General features: G+C 45.3%; 2 protein-coding genes across 2 annotated transcripts in view; both read right to left on the bottom strand.

The window, feature by feature from the left end:
* The window catches only part of si:ch211-130h14.4 (uncharacterized), a 78,011-nt gene that overhangs the window by 25,300 nt on the left and 27,573 nt on the right, over positions 1-25,138 (bottom strand). Inside the window, exon 5 of the mRNA XM_031799912.1 lies at positions 7,846-7,953. Coding sequence (XP_031655772.1) covers positions 7,846-7,953 — 108 coding nt within the window. The remainder of the gene's footprint in view (positions 1-7,845; positions 7,954-25,138) is intronic.
* prr18 (proline rich 18) lies at positions 15,538-17,883 on the bottom strand. Its single transcript, XM_020454310.2, has one exon. It carries the CDS (start codon positions 16,618-16,620, stop codon positions 15,871-15,873), a length of 750 nt encoding a protein of 249 aa, XP_020309899.1. The 5' UTR covers positions 16,621-17,883; the 3' UTR covers positions 15,538-15,870.

The following is a 25,138-nucleotide window of genomic DNA, read 5'->3' on the forward strand; positions in this document are numbered from 1 at the left end:
AAGTCAAAACACACAGAGGTTGCATGGAAACAGGGAGACTGAGGGGGACTGTCTGTCTGAAAGATTCTGGACATATTTTCTGTCTAACAACAAGTCCAAACGCATGTTGATGACTTTGTAAATATCCTTTAGGATGTTCTTTCTATGGCAGACAGACGTAGACAGACAGCACATCATACACATTACAGACATACAGCTGGATGGAAATCAGGGGTCTATCTGTAGCAAACACGGAAGGAAATAGAACTATGGTGTGTTTATGGAATCTCTATAGTCCCAATGGTGCTGGACATATTTAGTCATCAGTTCTGTCTTCCAGTGTAGCTCCCACATAATAACCTTCAGACATTGTGTTCTTCTTCCGGCAATTTCCTGTCCAAACTAATTATCCCTCCTTACCCAACCTCGGAGGATTTGCCAGATTGCCCACCACTGTACTGCACACGTACGTACGCACGCACACACACATTCACACACACACACACACACACACACACATTCACACTGCGTGTGCGTGTGTGTGTGTGCATGGGTCTGTGTGTGTGTGTGTGTGTGTGCTTGCATGACGTGTGTGTGTGAGTGTGTGTGTGTGGTGTGTGTGTGTGTGTGTGTGTGTGCATGGGTCTGTGTGTGTGTGTGTGTGTGTGCTTGCATGACGTGTGTGTGTGTGTGTGTGTGTGTGTGTGTGTGTGTGTGTGTGTGTGTGTGTGTGTGTGTGTGTGTGTGTGTGTGTGTGTGTGTGTGTGTGTGTGCGCTGCAGCACAGTAGGAATATCATGCTATGTGGAACACAGTCATATCTTATGTAATTTATCAGATCAAATGTTATTTGTCACATGCTTCACCATCTGAGAGAGATTAAGGGGAATGCTTCACCATCTGAGAGATTAAGGGGAATGCTTCGGCATCTGAGAAAGATTAAGGAGAATGCTTCGCCATCTGAGAAAGATTAAGGGGAGTGGTTCACCATCTGAGAGAGATTAAGGGGAATGCTTCGCCATCTGAGAGAGATTAAGGGGAATGCATCGCCATCTGAGAGAGATTAAGGGGAATGCTTCACCATCTGAGAGAGATTAAGGGGAATGGTTCACCATCTGAGAGAGATTAAGGGGAATTCTTCGCCATCTGAGAGAGATTAAGGAGAATGCTTCGCCATCTGAGAGAGATTAAGGAGAATGGTTTGCCATCTGAGAGAGATTAAGAGGAATGATTCACCATCTGAGAGAGATTAAGGGGAATGATTCACCATCTGAGAGAGATTAAGGGGAATGCTTCACCATCTGAGAGAGATTACGGGGAATGCTTCGCCATCTGAGAGAGATTAAGGGGAATGCATCGCCATCTGAGAAAGATTAAGGGGAATGCTTCGCCATCTGAGAGAGATTAAGGGGAATGCTTCGCCATCAGAGAGAGATTAAGGGGAATGCTTCGCCATCAGAAAGAGATTAAGGGGAATGCTTCGCCATCAGAGAGAGATTAAGGGGAATGCTTCGCCATCTGAGAGATTAAGGGGAATTCTTTGGGATACAAACTAATATGACCCCACTATGGAAAAGGGAGATTCTCATGAACATGATGGTGTTCTCCGTTTTACATTTGATATGCCCAGCCTGTTGTGGGAGTTTATGGGCCCAGCCTGTTGAGGGAGTTTATGTGCCCCGCCTGTTGAGGGAGTTTATGGGCCCAGCCTGTTGAGGGAGTTTATGTGCCCCGCCTGTTGAGGGAGTTTATGTGCCCCGCCTGTTGAGGGAGTGTATGGGCCCAGCCTGTTGAGGGAGTTTATGGGCCCAGCCTGTTGAGGGAGTTTATGTGCCCCGCCTGTTGAGGGAGTTTATGTGCCCAGCCTGTTGAGGGAGTTTATGGCCCAGCCTGTTGAGGGAGTTTATGTGCCCAGCCTGTTGAGGGAGTGTATGGGCCCAGCCTGTTGAGGGAGTTTATGGACCCAGCCTGTTGAGGGAGTTTATGTGCCCAGCCTGTTGAGGGAGTTTATGTGCCCAGCCTGTTGAGGGAGCTTATGGGCCCAGCCTGTTGAGGGAGTTTATGTGCCCAGCCTGTTGAGGGGGTTTATGGCCCAGCCTGTTGAGGGAGTTTATGTGCCCAGCCTGTTGAGGGAGTTTATGGCCCAGCCTGTTGAGGGAGTTTATGGGCCCTGCCTGTTGAGGGAGTTTATGGACCCAGCCTGTTGAGGGAGTTTATGGACCCAGCCTGTTGAGGGAGTTTATGTGCCCAGCCTGTTGAGGGAGTTTATGTGCCCAGCCTGTTGAGGGAGTTTATGTGCCCAGCCTGTTGAGGGAGTTTATGTGCCCAGCCTGTTGAGGGAGTTTATGTGCCCAGCCTGTTGAGGGAGTTTATGTGCCCAGCCTGTTGAGGGACTTTATGGGCCCAGCCTGTTGAGGGAGTGTATGGGCCCAGCCTGTTGAGGGAGTTTATGGACCCAGCCTGTTGAGGGAGTTTATGGCCCAGCCTGTTGAGGGAGTTTATGTGCCCAGCCTGTTGAGGGAGTTTATGTGCCCAGCCTGTTGAGGGAGTTTATGGCCCAGCCTGTTGAGGGAGTTTATGTGCCCAGCCTGTTGAGGGAGTTTATGTGCCCAGCCTGTTGAGGGAGTTTATGGCCCAGCCTGTTGAGGGAGTTTATGTGCCCAGCTTGTTGAGGGAGATTATGGGCCCAGCCTGTTGAGGGAGTTTATGGGCCCAGCCTGTTGAGGGATTTATGTGCCCAGCCTGTTGAGGGAGTTTATGGGCCCAGCCTGTTGAGAGAGTTTATGTGCCCAGCCTGTTGAGGGAGTTTATGTGCCCAGCCTGTTGAGGGAGTTTATGTGCCCAGCCTGTTGAGGGAGTTTATGTGCCCAGCCTGTTGAGGGAGTTTATGGGCCCAGCCTGTTGAGGGAGTTTATGGACCCAGCCTGTTGAGGGAGTTTATGGACCCAGCCTGTTGAGGGAGTTTATGTGCCCAGCCTGTTGAGGGAGTTTATGTGCCCAGCCTGTTGAGGGAGTTTATGGGCCCAGCCTGTTGAGGGATTTTATGGGCCCAGCCTGTTGAGAGAGTTTATGTGCCCAGCCTGTTGAGGGAGTTTATGTGCCCAGCCTGTTGAGGGAGTTTATGGGCCCAGCCTGTTGAGGGAGTGTATGGGCCCAGCCTGTTGAGGGAGTTTATGGACCCAGCCTGTTGAGGGAGTTTATGGGCCCAGCCTGTTGAGGGAGTTTATGTGCCCAGCCTGTTGAGGGAGTTTATGTGCCCAGCCTGTTGAGGGAGTTTATGGGCCCAGCCTGTTGAGGGAGTGTATGGGCCCAGCCTGTTGAGGGAGATTATGGGCCCAGCCTGTTGAGGGAGTTTATGGGCCCAGCCTGTTGAGGGAGTTTATGGGCCCAGCCTGTTGAGGGATTTTATGTGCCCAGCCTGTTGAGGGAGTTTATGGGCCCAGCCTGTTGAGAGAGTTTATGTGCCCAGCCTGTTGAGGGAGTTTATGTGCCCAGCTTGTTGAGGGAGATTATGGGCCCAGCCTGTTGAGGGAGTTTATGGGCCCAGCCTGTTGAGGGATTTTATGTGCCCAGCCTGTTGAGGGAGTTTATGGGCCCAGCCTGTTGAGAGAGTTTATGTGCCCAGCCTGTTGAGGGAGTTTATGTGCCCAGCCTGTTGAGGGAGTTTATGTGCCCAGCCTGTTGAGGGAGTTTATGTGCCCAGCCTGTTGAGGGAGTTTATGTGCCCAGCCTGTTGAGGGAGTTTATGGGCCCAGCCTGTTGAGGGAGTTTATGGACCCAGCCTGTTGAGGGAGTTTATGGACCCAGCCTGTTGAGGGAGTTTATGTGCCCAGCCTGTTGAGGGAGTTTATGTGCCCAGCCTGTTGAGGGAGCTTATGGGCCCAGCCTGTTGAGGGAGTTTATGTGCCCAGCTTGTTGAGGGAGATTATGGGCCCAGCCTGTTGAGGGAGTTTATGGGCCCAGCCTGTTGAGGGATTTTATGTGCCCAGCCTGTTGAGGGAGTTTATGGGCCCAGCCTGTTGAGAGAGTTTATGGGCCCAGCCTGTTGAGAGAGTTTATGTGCCCAGCCTGTTGAGGGAGTTTATGTGCCCCGCCTGTTGAGGGAGTTTATGTGCCCAGCCTGTTGAGGGAGTTTATGTGCCCAGCCTGTTGAGGGAGTTTATGTGCCCAGCCTGTTGAGGGAGTTTATGGGCCCAGCCTGTTGAGGGAATTTATGGACCCAGCCTGTTGAGGGAGTTTATGGACCCAGCCTGTTGAGGGAGTTTATGTGCCCAGCCTGTTGAGGGAGTTTATGGGCCCATCCTGTTGAGGGAGTTTATGAGCCCAGCATGTTGAGGGAGTTTATGGCCCCGCCTGTTGAGGGAGTTTATGTGCCCAGCCTGTTGAGGGAGTTTATGTGCCCAGCCTGTTGAGGGAGTTTATGTGCCCAGCCTGTTGAGGGAGTTTATGTGCCCAGCCTGTTGAGGGAGTTTATGTGCCCAGCTTGTTGAGGGAGATTATGGGCCCAGCCTGTTGTCTCCCCTCACAAAGGCCATTAGAAAAAGACAGGATGTATCACTGTGTGTGTGTGTGTGTGTGTGTGTGTGTGTGTGTGTGTGTGTGTGTGTGTGTGTGTGTGTGTGTGTGTGTGTGTGTGTGTGTGATTATGGTGAATGATGGGGACACTGCAAGGCGAATGCATCATCCATCTGCATGGCTTGTCACTATTAATCAGACATAGACAATATGGCCGTCCAACACCACCCACTCAGATTGTGTGTGTGTGTTTGTGTGTGCGTGCGTGCGTGTGTGTGTGTGAGGGGGTAATCAAATCTCTGTGACTACTCCTTATCTTCAAAGAACAAAAAAGAGTTGGATGAACAGAACCAGATGATGGAATATTCTGAAGAGTGAAGAGAAGATGACAGAGTACATGCAGAGAGAGAAAGAGAGAGGGAGAGAGAAAGAGAGGGAGAAAGAAGTGGGGGGTCACAGAGAGGATGGGGGAGGGAGTGGGGGGAGTGGGGGTCACAGAGAGGATGGGGGGAGGGAGTGGGGGGTCACTGAGAGGATGGGGAGGGAGTGGGGGGTCACAGAGAGGAAGGAGGGGGGGTCACAGAGAGGATGGGGGGAGGGAGTGGGGGGTCACAGAGAGGATGGGGGAGGAGGGAGGGGGGTCAAAGAGAGGATGGGGGGGAGGGAGTGGGTCACAGAGAGGATGGGGGGAGGGGGTCACAGAGAGGATGGGGGAGGGAGTGGGGGGTCACAGAGAGGATGGGGGAGGGGGTAGGGGGTCACAGAGAGGATGGGGGAGGGGGCTCACAGAGAGGATGGGGGGAGGGAGTGGGTCACAGAGAATGGGGGGAGGGAGTGGGTCACAGAGAGGATGGGGGGGGTCACAGAGAGGATGGGGGAGGGAGGTCACAGAGAGGATGGGGGAGGGGGGTCACAGAGAGGATGGGGGAGGGGGGTTTACAGAGAGGATGGGGGGAAGGGGGAGGGGCGTCACAGAGAGGATGGGGGAGGGGGTCACAGAGAGGATGGGGGGAGGGAGTGGGGGGTCACAGAGAGGATGGGGGGGTGGGGGGTCACAGAGAGGATGGGGGAAGGGAGTGGGGGGTCACTGAGAGGATGGGGGAGGGAGTGGGGGGTCACAGAGAGGAAGGGGGGGGGTCACAGAGAGGATGGGGGGAGGGAGTGGGGGGTCACAGAGAGGATGGGGGGAGGGGGTCACAGAGAGGATGGGGGAGGGAGTGGGGGGTCACAGAGAGGATGGGGGGAGGGGGTCACAGAGAGGATGGGGGAGGGAGTGGGGGGTCACAGAGAGGATGGGGGGAGGGGGTCACAGAGAGGATGGGGGGAGGGAGTGGGTCACAGAGAGGATGGGGGGAGGGGTCACAGAGAGGATGGGGGTGGAGTGGGGGGTCACAGAGAGGATGGGGGAGGGGGTAGGGGCTCACAGAGAGGATGGGGGGAGGGGGGGGGGGGTCACAGAGAGGATGGGGGGAGGGGTTCACAGAGAGGATGGGGGGGGAGGGGGGGCCGCAGAGAGGTTGGAGGGGGGGGGGGGGGTCACAGAATGAAAAAGATGAGAAAGAGCAGAAGGGGAGACTAAGAGAGAGTGTTTCCAGAGGTTACCAAGACAACCCTCTGTCCCTAGCAACAATTTGCCTTGTTTAGGAACAGAACAGGAACACACAGTTTGCATCCCAAATGAAACCCTACTCCCTATGGGTCCCAGTCAAAAGTAGTGCAATTTGGGATGGGTGCAATTTGGGGTGCAATTTGGGATACAACCAAACCACTTGGAACACAAGGATTCTGTAAAGCTCTAGTTTGATGATGGCTGATTCACACAGCAGCACAGCACGCTCTCTACTTTAACCCCAGAACAGGACAGAGAGTGTGTGAATAGAGAGAGAGAGATCACCTACAGAGAGCTGAACCTGGAGAAGAGTCCCCTAAGCAAGCTGGTCCTGGGGCTCTGTTCACAAACACAAACAGACCCCACAGAGCCCCAGGACAGCAACACAATTAGACCTCAACCAAATCATGAGAAAACAAAAAGATAATTATTTGACACAAAAACATCCGAGAAAACTAGAATGCTATTTGGCCCTAAACAGAGAGTACACGGTGTCAGAATACCTGACCACTCTGACTGACCCAAAATTAAGGAAAGCTATGACTATGTACAGACTCAGTGAGCATAGCCTTGCTATTGAGAAAGGCAGACCTGGCTCTCAAGAGAGGGACGACAGGTAGCCTAGTGGTTAGAGTGTAGGGACGGCAGGTAGCCTAGTGGTTAGAGTGTAGGGGCGGCAGGTAGCCTAGTGGTTAGAGTGTAGGGGCGGCAGGTAGCCTAGTGGTTAGAGTGTAGGGACGGCAGGTAGCCCGGTGGTTAGAGTGTAGGGACGGCAGGTAGCCTAGTGGTTAGAGTGTAGGGGCGCCAGGTAGCCTAGTGGTTAGAGTGTAGGTGCGGCAGGTAGCCCAGTGGTTAGAGTGTAGGGACGGCAGGTAGCCCAGTGGTTAGAGTGTAGGGACGTCAGGTAGCCTAGTGGTTAGAGTGTAGGGACGGCAGGTAGCCCAGTGGTTAGAGTGTAGGGACGGCAGGAAGCCCAGTGGTTAGAGTGTAGGGACGGCAGGTAGCCCAGTGGTTAGAGTGTAGGGGCGGCAGGTAGAATGGTGGTTAGAGTGTAGGGACGGCAGGTAGCCTAGTGGTTAGAGTGTAGGGACGGCAGGTAGCCTAGTGGTTAGGGTGTATGGACGGCAGGTAGCCTAGTGGTTAGAGTGTAGGGACGGCAGGTAGCCTAGTGGTTAGAGTGTAGGGGCGGCAGGTAGCCTAGTGGTTAGAGCGTTGGACTAGTAACTGAAAGGTTACTAGCTGAGCTGACAAGGTAAAAATGTGTCATTCTGCCCTTGAACAAGGCAGTTAACCCACTGTTCCTAGACAGTCATTGAAAATAAGAATTTGTCCTTAACTGACTTGGTTCCTATCTACACTGGTACTTGCCTAGTTAAATAAATAAAGCTCAGAGATTTGATCTTTCAACCTGTTTTGTACTTTACCCACAACTTCTCTTCAGCATTTATTTTAGGCATAATTTCCATTCAGGGCTTTCATTATCCTGATGAATATGTGAAGCTTATTGCCTCCTCTGACCCAAACAAATGTTTTAGTGAACTTCTTTAGTCAGAAAACAAATGTTTTAGTGAACTCCGTTAGCAAGAAAACAAGGCATATGAGACAGCCCCTGATTGGTTGATAGTTTGGTTGGTTGATAAGTAATAATAATGATAATAATGATAATTTCATTCATAAAGTGCATTTCTAACACCCAAGGCATTAAAAAGACAATAATAATAATAATAATAATAAGTGTTTTACCGTTTTGCCACCACTAGATGGCAGGTAAGTTTCCAAGATGCAGGGAAGGTTGCTTGATTGGTGGATGTCTTTACACTTTGACTTCATCGTGATCCAATCACAGTCAACCTTCACATTGAGACGGGATAACAATATAATTGATCATTTATAAGTAAGCTAGTGAAATTACAATGTAGGTACACACTATTTCTACATGGTACTACAGCCGACCTGTTAGCAGCTTGCACAATATCAACAATTTAAATAATTTCACAAAGGATATTACACAATAATCTTTTTAAGTTAGCTAACACTTAAACCTACAAACTTTTAAAAACAAATTCAGCTCACCAGGGTTGGGTTCAATTCCAGTAAATTCAGGAAGTAAACTGAAATTCCAATTCTCTTCAATGAGGAGGATTTGGAAATTGGATTTGGTTAACTTTCTGAATTGACAGGAATTTAAATGGAATGGAGGCAAACCCTGCAGCTCACAGCTCTCACTTACCCATCTACCTCGAACAGCCAGTCAGAACGTTATGAGTCCCTAGGCTAGGGGTTTTTACACTCCTCCCTCAGTAAAACACAATGGTTACCAAGTTACACAGAACAATGTGAACCACAACTTCATTTTTTTTTTTTTTTTTTAAACCTTTCAGTCAATTCCAAGTCTGATTGGCTGTAAAGGTTCTAGACTATAAGCTGCAGTGTTGATGAAAGAAAGTACTTTCTGTTCACATGTATTTTCTTATAAAATAATAGGCCTAGTCTCCACAGACTTGTATCTGAGTTGAGACTAGTATTTGGTCTAGTCTCCACAGACTTGTATCTGAGTTGAGACTAGTATTTGGTCTAGTCTCCACAGACTTGTATCTGAGTTGAGACTAGTATTTGGTCTCCACAGACTTGTATCTGAGTTGAGACTAGTATTTGGTCTAGTCTCCACAGACTTGTATCTGAGTTGAGACTAGTATTTGGTCTAGTCTCCACAGACTTGTATCTGAGTTGAGACTAGTATATGGTCTAGTCTCCACAGACTTGTATCTGAGTTGAGACTAGTATTTGGTCTAGTCTCCACAGACTTGTATCTGAGTTGAGACTAGTATTTGGTCTAGTCTCCACAGACTTGTATCTGAGTTGAGACTAGTATTTGGTCTCCACAGACTTGTATCTGAGTTGAGACTAGTATTTGGTCTAGTCTCCACAGACTTGTATCTGAGTTGAGACTAGTATTTGGTCTCCACAGACTTGTATCTGAGTTGAGACTAGTATTTGGTCTCCACAGACTTGTATCTGAGTTGAGACTAGTATTTGGTCTAGTCTCCACAGACTTGTATCTGAGTTGAGACTAGTATTTGGTCTAGTCTCCACAGACTTGTATCTGAGTTGAGACTAGTATATGGTCTAGTCTCCACAGACTTGTATCTGAGTTGAGACTAGTATTTGGTCTAGTCTCCACAGACTTGTATCTGAGTTGAGACTAGTATTTGGTCTAGTCTCCACAGACTTGTATCTGAGTTGAGACTAGTATTTGGTCTAGTCTCCACAGACTTGTATCTGAGTTGAGACTAGTATTTGGTCTAGTCTCCACAGACTTGTATCTGAGTTGAGACTAGTATTTGGTCTCCACAGACTTGTATCTGAGTTGAGACTAGTATTTGGTCTAGTCTCCACAGACTTGTATCTGAGTTGAGACTAGTATTTGGTCTAGTCTCCACAGACTTGTATCTGAGTTGAGACTAGTATTTGGTCTAGTCTCCACAGACTTGTATCTGAGTTGAGACTAGTATTTGGTCTAGTCTCCACAGACTTGTATCTGAGTTGAGACTAGTATTTGGTCTAGTCTCCACAGACTTGTATCTGAGTTGAGACTAGTATTTGGTCTCCACAGACTTGTATCTGAGTTGAGACTAGTATTTGGTCTAGTCTCCACAGACTTGTATCTGAGTTGAGACTAGTATTTGGTCTAGTCTCCACAGACTTGTATCTGAGTTGAGACTAGTATTTGGTCTAGTCTCCACAGACTTGTATCTGAGTTGAGACTAGTATTTGGTCTAGTCTCCACAGACTTGTATCTGAGTTGAGACTAGTATTTGGTCTAGTCTCCACAGACTTGTATCTGAGTTGAGACTAGTATTTGGTCTAGTCTCCACAGACTTGTATCTGAGTTGAGACTAGTATTTGGTCTAGTCTCCACAGACTTGTATCTGAGTTGAGACTAGTATTTGGTCTAGTCTCCACAGACTTGTATCTGAGTTGAGACTAGTATTTGGTCTAGTCTCCACAGACTTGTATCTGAGTTGAGACTAGTATTTGGTCTAGTCTCCACAGACTTGTATCTGAGTTGAGACTAGTATTTGGTCTAGTCTCCACAGACTTGTATCTGAGTTGAGACTAGTATTTGGTCTAGTCTCCACAGACTTGTATCTGAGTTGAGACTAGTATTTGGTCTAGTCTCCACAGACTTGTATCTGAGTTGAGACTAGTATTTGGTCTAGTCTCTACAGACTTGTATCTGAGTTGAGACTAGTATTTGGTCTAGTCTCCACAGACTTGTATCTGAGTTGAGACTAGTATTTGGTCTAGTCTCCACAGACTTGTATCTGAGTTGAGACTAGTATTTGGTCTAGTCTCCACAGACTTGTATCTGAGTTGAGACTAGTATTTGGTCTAGTCTCCACAGACTTGTATCTGAGTTGAGACTAGTATTTGGTCTAGTCTCCACAGACTTGTATCTGAGTTGAGACTAGTATTTGGTCTAGTCTCCACAGACTTGTATCTGAGTTGAGACTAGTATTTGGTCTAGTCTCCATAGACTTGTATCTGAGTTGATACTAGTATTTGGTCTAGTCTCCACAGACTTGTATCTGAGTTGAGACTATTATTTGGTCTAGTCTCCACAGACTTGTATCTGAGTTGAGACTAGTATTTGGTCTAGTCTCCACATACTTGTATCTGAGTTGAGACTAGTATTTGGTCTAGTCTCCACAGACTTGTATCTGAGTTGAGACTAGTATTTGGTCTAGTCTCCACAGACTTGTATCTGAGTTGAGACTAGTATTTGGTCTAGTCTCCACAGACTTGTATCTGAGTTGAGACTAGTATTTGGTCTAGTCTCCACAGACTTGTATCTGAGTTGAGACTAGTATTTGGTCTAGTCTCCACAGACTTGTATCTGAGTTGAGACTAGTATTTGGTCTAGTCTCCACAGACTTGTATCTGAGTTGAGACTAGTATTTGGTCTAGTCTCCACAGACTTGTATCTGAGTTGAGACTAGTATTTGGTCTAGTCTCCACAGACTTGTATCTGAGTTGAGACTAGTATTTGGTCTAGTCTCCACAGACTTGTATCTGAGTTGAGACTAGTATTTGGTCTAGTCTCCACAGACTTGTATCTGAGTTGAGACTAGTATTTGGTCTAGTCTCCACAGACTTGTATCTGAGTTGAGACTAGTATTTGGTCTAGTCTCCACAGACTTGTATCTGAGTTGAGACTAGTATTTGGTCTAGTCTCCACAGACTTGTATCTGAGTTGAGACTAGTATTTGGTCTAGTCTCCACAGACTTGTATCTGAGTTGAGACTAGTATTTGGTCTAGTCTCCACAGACTTGTATCTGAGTTGAGACTAGTATTTGGTCTAGTCTCCACAGACTTGTATCCTAGTTGAGACTAGTATTTGGTCTAGTCTCCACAGACTTGCATCCTAGTTGAGACTAGTATTTGGTCTAGTCTCCACAGACTTGTATCTAAGTTGAGACTAGTATTTGGTCTAGTCTCCACAGACTTGTATCTGTTGAGACTAGTATTTGGTCTCCACAGACTTGTATCTGAGTTGAGACTAGTATTTGGTCTAGTCTCCACAGACTTGTATCTGAGTTGAGACTAGTATTTGGTCTAGTCTCCACAGACTTGTATCTGAGTTGAGACTAGTATTTGGTCTAGTCTCCACAGACTTGTATCTGAGTTGAGACTAGTATTTGGTCTAGTCTCCACAGACTTGTATCTGAGTTGAGACTAGTATTTGGTCTAGTCTCCACAGACTTGTATCTGAGTTGAGACTAGTATTTGGTCTAGTCTCCACAGACTTGTATCTGAGTTGAGACTAGTATTTGGTCTAGTCTCCACAGACTTGTATCTGAGTTGAGACTAGTATTTGGTCTAGTCTCCACAGACTTGTATCTGAGTTGAGACTAGTATTTGGTCTAGTCTCCACAGACTTGTATCTAAGTTGAGACTAGTATTTGGTCTAGTCTCCACAGACTTGTATCTGTTGAGACTAGTATTTGGTCTCCACAGACTTGTATCTGAGTTGAGACTAGTATTTGGTCTAGTCTCCACAGACTTGTATCTGAGTTGAGACTAGTATTTGGTCTAGTCTCCACAGACTTGTATCTGAGTTGAGACTAGTATTTGGTCTAGTCTCCACAGACTTGTATCTGAGTTGAGACTAGTATTTGGTCTAGTCTCCACAGACTTGTATCTGAGTTGAGACTAGTATTTGGTCTAGTCTCCACAGACTTGTATCTGAGTTGAGACTAGTATTTGGTCTAGTCTCCACAGACTTGTATCTGAGTTGAGACTAGTATTTGGTCTAGTCTCCACAGACTTGTATCTGAGTTGAGACTAGTATTTGGTCTAGTCTCCACAGACTTGTATCTGAGTTGAGACTAGTATTTGGTCTAGTCTCCACAGACTTGTATCTGAGTTGAGACTAGTATTTGGTCTAGTCTCCACAGACTTGTATCTGAGTTGAGACTAGTATTTGGTCTAGTCTCCACAGACTTGTATCTGAGTTGAGACTAGTATTTGGTCTAGTCTCTACAGACTTGTATCTGAGTTGAGACTAGTATTTGGTCTAGTCTCCACAGACTTGTATCTGAGTTGAGACTAGTATTTGGTCTAGTCTCCACAGACTTGTATCTGAGTTGAGACTAGTATTTGGTCTAGTCTCCACAGACTTGTATCTGAGTTGAGACTAGTATTTGGTCTAGTCTCCACAGACTTGTATCTGAGTTGAGACTAGTATTTGGTCTAGTCTCCACAGACTTGTATCTGAGTTGAGACTAGTATTTGGTCTAGTCTCCACAGACTTGTATCTGAGTTGAGACTAGTATTTGGTCTAGTCTCCACAGACTTGTATCTGAGTTGAGACTAGTATTTGGTCTAGTCTCCATAGACTTGTATCTGAGTTGATACTAGTATTTGGTCTAGTCTCCACAGACTTGTATCTGAGTTGAGACTATTATTTGGTCTAGTCTCCACAGACTTGTATCTGAGTTGAGACTAGTATTTGGTCTAGTCTCCACATACTTGTATCTGAGTTGAGACTAGTATTTGGTCTAGTCTCCACAGACTTGTATCTGAGTTGAGACTAGTATTTGGTCTAGTCTCCACAGACTTGTATCTGAGTTGAGACTAGTATTTGGTCTAGTCTCCACAGACTTGTATCTGAGTTGAGACTAGTATTTGGTCTAGTCTCCACAGACTTGTATCTGAGTTGAGACTAGTATTTGGTCTAGTCTCCACAGACTTGTATCTGAGTTGAGACTAGTATTTGGTCTAGTCTCCACAGACTTGTATCTGAGTTGAGACTAGTATTTGGTCTAGTCTCCACAGACTTGTATCTGAGTTGAGACTAGTATTTGGTCTAGTCTCCACAGACTTGTATCTGAGTTGAGACTAGTATTTGGTCTAGTCTCCACAGACTTGTATCTGAGTTGAGACTAGTATTTGGTCTAGTCTCCACAGACTTGTATCTGAGTTGAGACTAGTATTTGGTCTAGTCTCCACAGACTTGTATCTGAGTTGAGACTAGTATTTGGTCTAGTCTCCACAGACTTGTATCTGAGTTGAGACTAGTATTTGGTCTAGTCTCCACAGACTTGTATCTGAGTTGAGACTAGTATTTGGTCTAGTCTCCACAGACTTGTATCTGAGTTGAGACTAGTATTTGGTCTAGTCTCCACAGACTTGTATCTGAGTTGAGACTAGTATTTGGTCTAGTCTCCACAGACTTGTATCTGAGTTGAGACTAGTATTTGGTCTAGTCTCCACAGACTTGTATCCTAGTTGAGACTAGTATTTGGTCTAGTCTCCACAGACTTGCATCCTAGTTGAGACTAGTATTTGGTCTAGTCTCCACAGACTTGTATCTAAGTTGAGACTAGTATTTGGTCTAGTCTCCACAGACTTGTATCCGAGTTGAGACTAGTATTTGGTCTAGTCTCCACAGACTTGCATCCCAGTTGAGACTATTATTTGGTCTAGTCTCCACAGACTTGCATCTGAGTTGAGACTAGTATTTGGTCTAGTCTCCACAGACTTGTATCCGAGTTGAGACTAGTATTTGTCCTTGTCTATCTAGTGATGTGCCTTTGTATCATAATATCTATTACAGCCTAAGCTACCTCAAGGTAGGATGGACACTAACTAACTATCTGCCTATAGTTCACACAGGTCCCAACAAATGTATTCAATCGGCAGATATTGTAGCCTAACAATGTGGGGGGCAACATAACTTTCTTCTCGGGTATTGAACAAATCAGACTATTCAACTATTCACGTCAAGAAATGCCTTAGCCGATGATATAATCCTGTATCAGCATGACATTAGACAAGTGTCGTAACAGCAATGACCGGGGTTAACTGGTCTGTTTAAGACATGTGTATATAGAGTGGTTGCCATGATACGAACAGGCCCTATTCAATAGGCCATATTCACTGGGCTGTTTAGAGTGTCCCTTCTCTCTCTCTCTAACAGCAGGCGTGCACCAATCCTCTCTGAGCAGCGCACCCGATCAGTTCTATAACAACCGTATAAGGCCACAGGATGTCGATGCTTTGGCTGTGGCTTTATAACAACAACGGGGTGATGTATCCAATACAAAAACATTAAAATACATTTTGTTCAGCTGGAAACTGAGTTGATTGACACGATAAGCCAATGGCCTAGACATATTGATTAAATCAACGGCTTAAAGACCTAATAGCATTAATGTGTGCACTAGCCTAGGCCACTAGTCCGACTCCTTAGTAGGCTAATGCTTCTGCATTTGTCAGCGGGTGCTGTGCACGAGAGCTCTCTGACAACCCCGATTAACACACATTCTCATAAGAAGCTTATCTAGTTAGCGCCCCAAAATTACTCAAAAGTTGCATATACAAGAAACATTGTGAAACCTAAGCTTTCAATGACGTCTGAGCCATCGAGTCATTCTTGACTTTTGACTTGTTGATCGGGCAGAACCAATCGCCATTGGTTACAGTTGTCATCATAGCTACAGACCTTCATTCAAGGACTGGATACAGGAGGATATGTCTACCATTTGGATACATAGCGGACTAGAAACTGAATTTGCCTAATTTGATTTGCATTGGGTTTATTGATCACTAAACTGCCAGGGTAATGTCTACACTAATGAAATAAGTCAAATGATCAGTGCATGTAGATTGAAAACATTTTTTACTTCATACAAATGGCATAAAAATGTCAGGGTAGAACGAAACATTTGAGCTGATACAAACATCCCCCCCCCCCCCATAATAAATAAGGTAGGCCTACAAATCAGATCCACCTCCACAAAAAAATAAATGTCATTTTACAGACAGTGCAAAAAAAACCAGGTGCATCTTCTGAGAGGTGCACCCGACAACAACAACAAAAAACGCAAAGTAACCCTGTCGTTGCCGTTGACAGCTATTGTTCTTGGACACAAAAGGTAGAGGGTCCTTGGATCGCAGGCGGCTCATGCCAACCAACGGATAAAGGCGCCTCAATAAAAACATAAGCACGTGCAAAAGAAGAGAACACAGGATTTTGACAGTGTCAACATGATTGGCTATTCATTTCAGACATCATTAGAATTATTAGACTAGTAAAAAAACATTCCCATGTGTGTGGAAACAGTGTTCGCCGTGCGTAATGGTGAGCAGTGTCAGTGGATAGGCTACTAAGAATTCATACATTTTGTGTAGGCTACAATGTGCAATGTTCCTAGCTTGCCTTGTCACATCATATTAAAGTCTTATAATATGAGAAGCATTCGTCAGCAGCTTTTTAGGTGAGGAAGGGTAGAGTGTTTATCCACTTTCCCAAAAGCAGCAGCACTTTCCACTCCTTTCAGCCATTCTTTGCATTTCCTCACCACCGTCTCATCCACATCGCCATCTTCTTCTTCGTATTCCACGTCATCGTATTTATACTGATCATTTAGTAAAGATATTTTGACTATGGTTGTAATGTCCTCTGCGTGTTCCAGATTGGCGACGGGATTGGTCGAGCTTTTGGAACCACCTGGAGTCCGTTTGGATGGAAAGACTCGCCTGTGCCGAAAGTCTACGGACACACAACCCTTCTGCTGTTTGGCTAGCATCTGTTTTTCTAAGCTGCGCTTCTGAATAACGAGAATGGCCTCCGGTGTGAGGCTCAGAGAGAATTGAATCTTCCTTTCTTCTCCTGCCTCGTCCTTTCCTATGGAACTCCGCGAGGACTGCTTACCCCTGTCCCGGTGCGTGGTGGATTCCACAGAACTGTAAAGCGGAACACTCTCACACGAGTCTTGAGATTGTTTGGGTAAAGTTAGCCAGGAGCTCTTTAAACCTTCTGTCTCCTGAATCGGGAGTTTAGTTTTCTGTTGTTGGGGTTTTCGCCCCAAATTCCTCAGATTGGCCGTAGTCCAAGACTTCGAGATCTTTTCCTTCTCCGAGTCTTTTTCCTCCGTCTGTTTCTTTTTCCTGAACAGCTCTCTCCCGGGAGAAGAGATTCGTTGATGGAGATTTATCGGCGGAAAAGGCATTATTGGGATTTAAAAGTGATCCGACCACAAAAGCAACGTCTTCTATTAAACAGAATAATACTTTTAAACTCGAAGACTGTAAATAAATATACTGTATTCCAATTGCATTGTCCGATCAAGTACAAATGAGGTATCTTGAATGCCGTAATGAGCAACAGCGCTATAATCCGTTTTGTAATTCAACTGGTGTGAAGATGCGGGTTGTCTGGTATTTATAAGGCTCGTCCGTGGGAGGCGTGTCCACGGAAAGAGCGGAGGAGCGGAAGGCACGCGACTAAACAAAGGCAACAACCGTATAAAAACAAGCGTGGCTTCTGCGGGTGGCCTTTAGGATAGTGATGTCATTCATTCCACGTAGTACTTTAAATGTAACAGTATCCTTGTTGAATGTTAAAAAAAAAAAAACGTTTAAAAACTGACCAATAACATGAGTCTTACTATTCAGGGGACTGATGTTACAGGGCTGACGTCAATTCCCATTTACATTTCAGTAGAATGTTCACAATTTTTCCATTCAGTTCATCCACTGAAATTAAAATTTAAAACCAAATACATTTGATTAAAGAAATAAATAACACACAATATTGTTATTGCTATTTATAATTTACCAGAGTGACAAATGTCCATTTACCTAGTATGTCTGGTATAGATCCATCTGCCTTTTCTCTGTTCGGAACCATTTCTAGGTCGAAACCTGATTGTCAATCGTCTAGGGATATATATTAACGAATTAGGGATGAAGTGTATTGACTGTTTCGACATCAATAGTTTCGACATCAATTTTGAATAAATAGTGAGCAAAATTCCATTTCATTCAGAGGTATAATATTGTTTTCAGAGGCTCAAAGCGTATTCTCTCGAAGGGTGTGCTGCAATACGTCTTAGTTAAACCCCTGGACATATTACCTCAATGACCTCAACTAACCTGTACCCCCGCACACTCCTTTGCACCCCAGTATCTCTACTTGCACATGCATCTTCTGCACATCTATCATTCCAGTGTTTATTTGCTATATTGTAATTATTTCGCCACTATGGCCTATTTATCTTACCTCATTTGCACACACTGTATATAGACTTTTTCTATGGTGTTATTGACTGTATGTATGTTTATTCCATGTGTAACTCTGTTGTTGTATGTGTCACACTGCTACGCTTTATCTTGGCCAGGTCGCAGTTGTAAATGAGAACTTGTTCTCAACTAGCCTACCTGGTTAAATAAAGGTGAAATAAAATAACATTAAAATAAACACTAACTCGGTACCGGTACCCCTGTATTTAGTCTCATTATTGTTATTTTATTGTGTTACTTAAAACATATATTTTTAGTTTTGTTTAGTTAAGAAAATATTTACTAACTCATATTTTTCTTAAAACTGCATTGTTGGTTAAGGGCTTGTAAGTAAGCATTTCACGGTAAAGTTGTATTCGGCACGTGACAAATAACGTTTGATTTTATAGGGACCATTTTTGGTATGTAACCATTGATTCTTGACTAATATAACGTATTAGTTATATGCTCACGAGCATAGTTTAACTGTCATACCCCAGCAGAACCCAAACTTAAACAAAACATGATTAAAACTATAATTTTGATATAATGGATTGTCAGACCTTGCATCCGTTGCTCTGTCTATGAATTTGAGACTGGTTACATTTCTCCATCCCTCAGCTTTTTACTCAAAACAGTGGCGGGGATTAGGATTGTTGTTGTTGTTTCAACAGCTGATTGGCCCTTTAATTGTATGCCATTGGCTTCTCACATATATTGATCTGTAATAGCCAGTCCTACACACTGTTTTGTTTTCCATTTTGTGTGAATCATTTCTCAATTATAAAAAGGTACAATGTTTGGCTTTTTCTAGTAATATGTGACCAGAACCGACTTTGAGCGAGACCAGCAGGAGAGATTCAGAACACACATTCAGAACAAGTCATGATCACAATACAAGACAACGAGTAATGATTTGCCAAGTTAAATAAAAAAACAAATAAATACAATAGAAATAATAATTTAACACAGAAATGTTCTTTATTTATTTAACTGTCACTAACCACATACAGCAGGTAAAAAAAGCTGATGATCGCATGAGTTTAAACGTGGAAAGACAGTCTGGCTGGGGTGGGTGGGGTCACAAACCTGATTACTGTATTGAGTTGAGATTTCTCTCTCTTGTCCTCCTAGTCAACTTCTTCATGCACATTCACTCTCAAAGAAGCTAAACGAAACAAACAACTGTCCTTCCTCTATACCAAAGAAAGGAAATGGTATAAACCAACCATCTCACCAGATCAAGGGGTTTGGTTCAAACCAACGGGATATCTCACCAGATCAAGGGGTTTGGTTCAAACCAACGGGAGATCGCACCAGATCAAGGGGTTTGGTTCAAACCAACGGGATATCTCACCAGATCAAGGGGTTTGGTTCAAACCAACGGGATATCTCACCAGATCAAGGGGTTTGGTTCAAACCAACGGGATATCTCACCAGATCAAGGGGTTTGGTTCAAACCAACGGGAGATCTCACCAGATCAAGGGGTTTGGTTCAAACCAACGGGATATCTCACCAGATCAAGGGGTTTAGTTCAAAACAACGGGATATCTCACCAGATCAAGGGGTTTGGTTCAAACCAACGGGATATCCCACCAGATCAAGGGGTTTGGTTCAAACCAACGGGAGATCTCACCAGATCAAGGGGTTTGGTTCAAACCAACGGGAGATCTCACCAGATCAAGGGGTTTGGTTCAAACCAACGGGAGATCTCACCAGATCAAGGGGTTTGGTTCAAACCAACGCGAGATCTCACCAGATCAAGGGGTTTGGTTCAAACCAACGCGAGATCTCACCAGATCAAGGGATTTGGTTCAAACCAACGGGAGATCTCACCAGATCAAGGGATTTGGTTCAAACCAACGCGAGATCTCACCAGATCAAGGGGTTTGGTTCAAACCAACGCGAGATCTCACCAGATCAAGGGGTTTGGTTCAAACCAACGGGAGATCTCACCAGATCAAGGGATTTGGTTCAAACCAACGGGATCTCACCAGATCAAGGGGTTTGGTTCAAACCAACGGGAGATCTCACCAGATCAAGGGGTTTGGTTCAAACCAACGGGAGATCTCACCAGATCAAGGGGTTTGGTTCAAACCAACGCGAGATCTCACCAGATCAAGGGGTTTGGTTCAAACCAACGGGAGATCTCACCAGATCAAGGGATTTGGTTCAAACCAACGCGAGATCTCACCAGATCAAGGGGTTTGGTTCAAACCAATGCGAGATCTCACCAGATCAAGGGGTTTGGTTCAAACCAACGGGAGATCTCACCAGATCAAGGGATTTGGTTCAAACCAACGGGATCTCACCAGATCAAGGGGTTTGGTTCAAACCAACGGGAGATCTCACCAGATCAAGGGGTTTGGTTCAAACCAACGGGATATCTCACCAGATCAAGGGGTTTGGTTCAAACCAACGGGAGATCTCACCAGAACAAGGGGTTTGGTTCAAACCAACGGGATATCTCACCAGATCAAGGGGTTTGGTTCAAACCAACGCGAGATCTCACCAGATCAAGGGGTTTGGTTCAAACCAACGAGATATCTCACCAGATCAAGGGGTTTGGTTCAAACCCACGGGAGATCTAACCAGATCAAGGGGTTTGGTTCAAACCAACGGGAGATCTCACCAGATCAAGGGGTTTGATTCAAACCAACGGGATATCTCACCAGATCAAGGGGTTTGGTTCAAACCAACGGGATATCTCACCAGATCAAGGGGTTTGGTTCAAACCAACGGGAGATCTCACCAGATCAAGGGGTTTGATTCAAACCAACGGGATATCTCACCAGATCAAGGGGTTTGGTTCAAACCAACGGGAGATCTCACCAGATCAAGGGGTTTGGTTCAAACCAACGGGAGATCTCACCAGATCAAGGAGTTTGATTCAAACCAACGGGATATCTCACCAGATCAAGGGGTTTGATTCAAACCAACGGGAGATCTCACCAGATCAAGGGGTTTGGTTCAAACCAACGGGAGATCTCACCAGATCAAGGGGTTTGGTTCAAACCAACGGGAGATCTCACCAGATCAAGGGGTTTGGTTCAAACCAACGGGAGATCTCACCAGATCAAGGGGTTTGGTTCAAACCAACGGGATATCTCACCAGATCAAGGGGTTTGATTCAAACCAACGGGATATCTCACCAGATCAAGGGGTTTGGTTCAAACCAACGGGAGATCTCACCAGATCAAGGGGTTTGATTCAAACCAACGGGATATCTCACCAGATCAAGGGGTTTGATTCAAACCAACGGGAGATCTCACCAGATCAAGGGGTTTGGTTCAAGCCAACGGGATATCCCACCAGATCAAGGGGTTTGGTTCAAACCAACGGGAGATCTCACCAGATCAAGGGGTTTGGTTCAAGCCAACGGGATATCTCACCAGATCAACGGGTTTGGTTCAAACCAACGGGAGATCTCACCAGATCAAGGGGTTTGGTTCAAACCAACGGGAGATCTCACCAGATCAAGGGGTTTGGTTCAAGCCAACGGGATATCTCACCAGATCAAGGGGTTTGGTTCAAACCAACGAGATATCTCACCAGATCAAGGGGTTTGGTTCAAACCAACGGGAGATCTCACCAGATCAAGGGGTTTGGTTCAAACCAACGGGAGATCTCACCAGATCAAGGGGTTTGATTCAAACCAACGGGATATCTCACCAGATCAAGGGGTTTGGTTCAAACCAACGGGAGATCTCACCAGATCAAGGGGTTTGGTTCAAACCAACGGGAGATCTCACCAGATCAAGGGGTTTGATTCAAACCAACGGGATATCTCACCAGATCAAGGGGTTTGGTTCAAACCAACGGGAGATCTCACCAGATCAAGGGGTTTGGTTCAAACCAACGGGAGATCTCACCAGATCAAGGAGTTTGATTCAAACCAACGGGATATCTCACCAGATCAAGGGGTTTGATTCAAACCAACGGGAGATCTCACCAGATCAAGGGGTTTGGTTCAAACCAACGGGAGATCTCACCAGATCAAGGGGTTTGGTTCAAACCAACGGGAGATCTCACCAGATCAAGGGGTTTGGTTCAAACCAACGGGAGATCTCACCAGATCAAGGGGTTTGGTTCAAACCAACGGGATATCTCACCAGATCAAGGGGTTTGATTCAAACCAACGGGATATCTCACCAGATCAAGGGGTTTGGTTCAAACCAACGGGAGATCTCACCAGATCAAGGGGTTTGATTCAAACCAACGGGATATCTCACCAGATCAAGGGGTTTGATTCAAACCAACGGGAGATCTCACCAGATCAAGGGGTTTGGTTCAAGCCAACGGGATATCCCACCAGATCAAGGGGTTTGGTTCAAACCAACGGGAGATCTCACCAGATCAAGGGGTTTGGTTCAAGCCAACGGGATATCTCACCAGATCAAGGGGTTTGGTTCAAACCAACGGGAGATCTCACCAGATCAAGGGGTTTGGTTCAAACCAACGGGAGATCTCACCAGATCAAGGGGTTTGGTTCAAGCCAACGGGATATCTCACCAGATCAAGGGGTTTGGTTCAAACCAACGAGAGATCTCACCAGATCAAGGGGTTTGGTTCAAACCAACGGGAGATCTCACCAGATCAAGGGATTTGGTTCAAGCCAACGGGATATCTCACCAGATCAAGGGGTTTGGTTCAAACCAACGAGAGATCTCACCAGATCAAGGGGTTTGGTTCAAACCAACGGGAGATCTCACCAGATCAAGGGGTTTGGTTCAAACCAACGGGAGATCTCACCAGATCAAGGGGTTTGGTTCAAACCAACGCGAGATCTCACCAGATCAAGGGGTTTGGTTCAAACCAACGCGAGATCTCACCAGATCAAGGGGTTTGGTTCAAACCAACGGGAGATCTCACCAGATCAAGGGGTTTGGTTCAAACCAACGGGAGATCTCACCAGATCAAGGGGTTTGGTTCAAACCAACGGGAGATCTCACCAGATCAAGGGGTTTGGTTCAAACCAACGGGATATCTCACCAGATCAAGGGGTTTGGTTCAAACCAACGGGAGATCTCACCAGATCAAGGGGTTTGGTTCAAACCAACGGGAGATCTCACCAGATCAAGGGGTTTGGTTCAAACCAACGGGAGATCTCACCAGATCAAGGGGTTTGGTTCAAACCAACGGGAGATCTCACCAGATCAAGGGGTTTGGTTCAAGGGCTTTTTATTGTTGTTTTGTTCTCAAAGTCATCATAATTGAATGGACAAAAACAGACTCACATTCACAACAACAACAACATCACAAAAATTGGTCCCCCAACCAAAGAAAGGACATGAATAGAGATGTAGGTTTCCTCCCTCTCCCAGATGACTCTGATAGTCACAGTGAGCCTAAAAGCTTAGCTGAACCCCCTGCCAAGCCAAGTCCATGTAAATGAGTCCCAAATGGTGCCCTATTCCCTATATAGTGCACTACTTTACACCATGGCACGTAGATTATCTCATCGGGTTATGGTCAAAAGTAGTGCACCATATAGGGAATAGGGTGCCATCCATTTGGGATGCATCCTGGAACTAGTGCTACTGAAAGGAGATTTATTTTTATATTAAAAGCCTGATCCATGATCACACTACTAATGAAACGTTGTTATAGAATTCCATAAGACTGGGTATGTGCTGGGTAAACACCATAGGCATCGATCACGTACTCCCGATGATAAAATATGGTTCAACATAGAAACATAAGGTTCTATGCTCAGATAGATGTCATCCCTAAAGAACCTCTATTAAACTATGAACCTTCACGGTTCCTTATATAGAACCCAAAGCAAACATTTGTTCCGAGTGTATAAAGAAAGCACCTCGAGAGGGATGTTTAAAAACCTGTGTGTTAGGTCGCGTAGAGCTGTGTAAGAAGCGAACAGGATATGTCTAAGAGTACCACACGAAATAACACAACAGATTTATGACACATCTTAAATGTTTGTTGTTGTTTTTCTTAAAGAGCAAATGAAGCATCTCTCCTCACCCAGAGCTTTCTCTCTTTGTTGTGGGTTAAGGCCACTCATTGTATTGGGCCATGGGTCTAATCCAGGAAAAAGTCCCCTCCTCCCCTTTGAACCATATTACCTCTGACAGGAGAGGCGTGGAGGCAGACCGACCAGGGTGTCCTGTGACACTACTGTCTGAAATCCCTCATTACCATAATGGACCATGTGACCATGGGATGCTCCCGTTGGGAATACAGAGGAGGAGCAGCAGAGGGGTAATTCCTAGTTCCCGTGGTTGTCGTAGCAACCACATCCTCCTTTCAGAATCCCATCCAGAGGGCTCCATCTTATTCCGAAGTTGTTTAGATTTAACCACACAATGCCCACATGACAATGGCATTGGTCCCAAATCGGTTTTCGCTTCCCGTCCTTGCCATATATATTTATTGTGACAATGACCATAGACGTTGTGAAGACAGCACAAATGGCTAGATATGGGACCAGGCAAATATAAAAAGCTATGCGGTAGTGTAGTAGGTAATTAGGTTAAGATTTACACAGAACAGAAGGACGGAAGTGAATGAGTCAGAAGGTCTCAACTGCATCTTAACTAGAGAAACAAAGAGAGCTCATTTACAGGCAATTGGGCTTTGAGCTGAAGGAGTAAGAGAGGAGATGTTGCATGTCACTCACTGCACACGTGTTGATCTGGGTCTTGTTCAGTAGGCATCAAACGGAAAAAAACATACTGAAATGGAGAGGGATTTGTCCAATAAGAAATGTCATTTTTTTCCTCCCCAGTTGCAAAGCATTGCGAAACATTTTGCTAGGGTTTGCACTCATGAAAACAAACCAGTGGTACAGTAGCTCCTTTCCCTTTGTTGTCCTTGGCTGAGAAAAGCCAAGAGAGGGATGTCGGTTTAATGTGGTGTGATGTGATCGTCTATCTGTCTGTCGCCCCAGGCAGGGCACGCCAGGATACTGTAGTTATCCATTAAGAATTTAGTAACATAACACAATTTGAGTCTAATCAGCCACATTACTTACATGTCACTGACTTGGACACATGGGGCGAGGAGATACAATGTGCTTCAAGGAATCACTCACATACGAAAGGTTGCGGGCACACACACACACACACGTGTCCTCTGCATTTTAGGAAATGAAGCACACTCTAAAAACATATAAGCGTGACACCAACATTTAAAGGAAAACTCCACCCCAAAACTATCTTTTGGTATTTGTTTCATTAGTCCTAAAATGTTTTGCTCGTCAGCAATCAAGTTTTCAAAATATGTAACTTTGAAAATACAGAAATCATCCCCGTATGATGCATGTTGCATCATATGATGCTGTGTTTTACATATCTTAAACTTGATTGCTGAAAATATATATATTTTTTTGGACTATGACAACAATGGACTACTGAAATAAGTAAAAACAAATACCAAAAAATTGTTTATGGGTGGAATTTCCCTTTAAGGCCAGGCAGTTTCAAAATGAAAACATTTCTTCATTT

The sequence above is a fragment of the Oncorhynchus kisutch genome, linkage group LG20 (genome assembly GCF_002021735.2).
Source record: "Oncorhynchus kisutch isolate 150728-3 linkage group LG20, Okis_V2, whole genome shotgun sequence".
Classification (NCBI taxonomy): Eukaryota; Metazoa; Chordata; class Actinopteri; order Salmoniformes; family Salmonidae; genus Oncorhynchus; species Oncorhynchus kisutch.

What these genes read in the sequence shown, in the direction of transcription:
- prr18 (XM_020454310.2), bottom strand. Translation starts at nt 16,620, where the DNA reads ATGCCTTTTCCGCCGATAAATCTCCATCAACGAATCTCTTCTCCCGGG.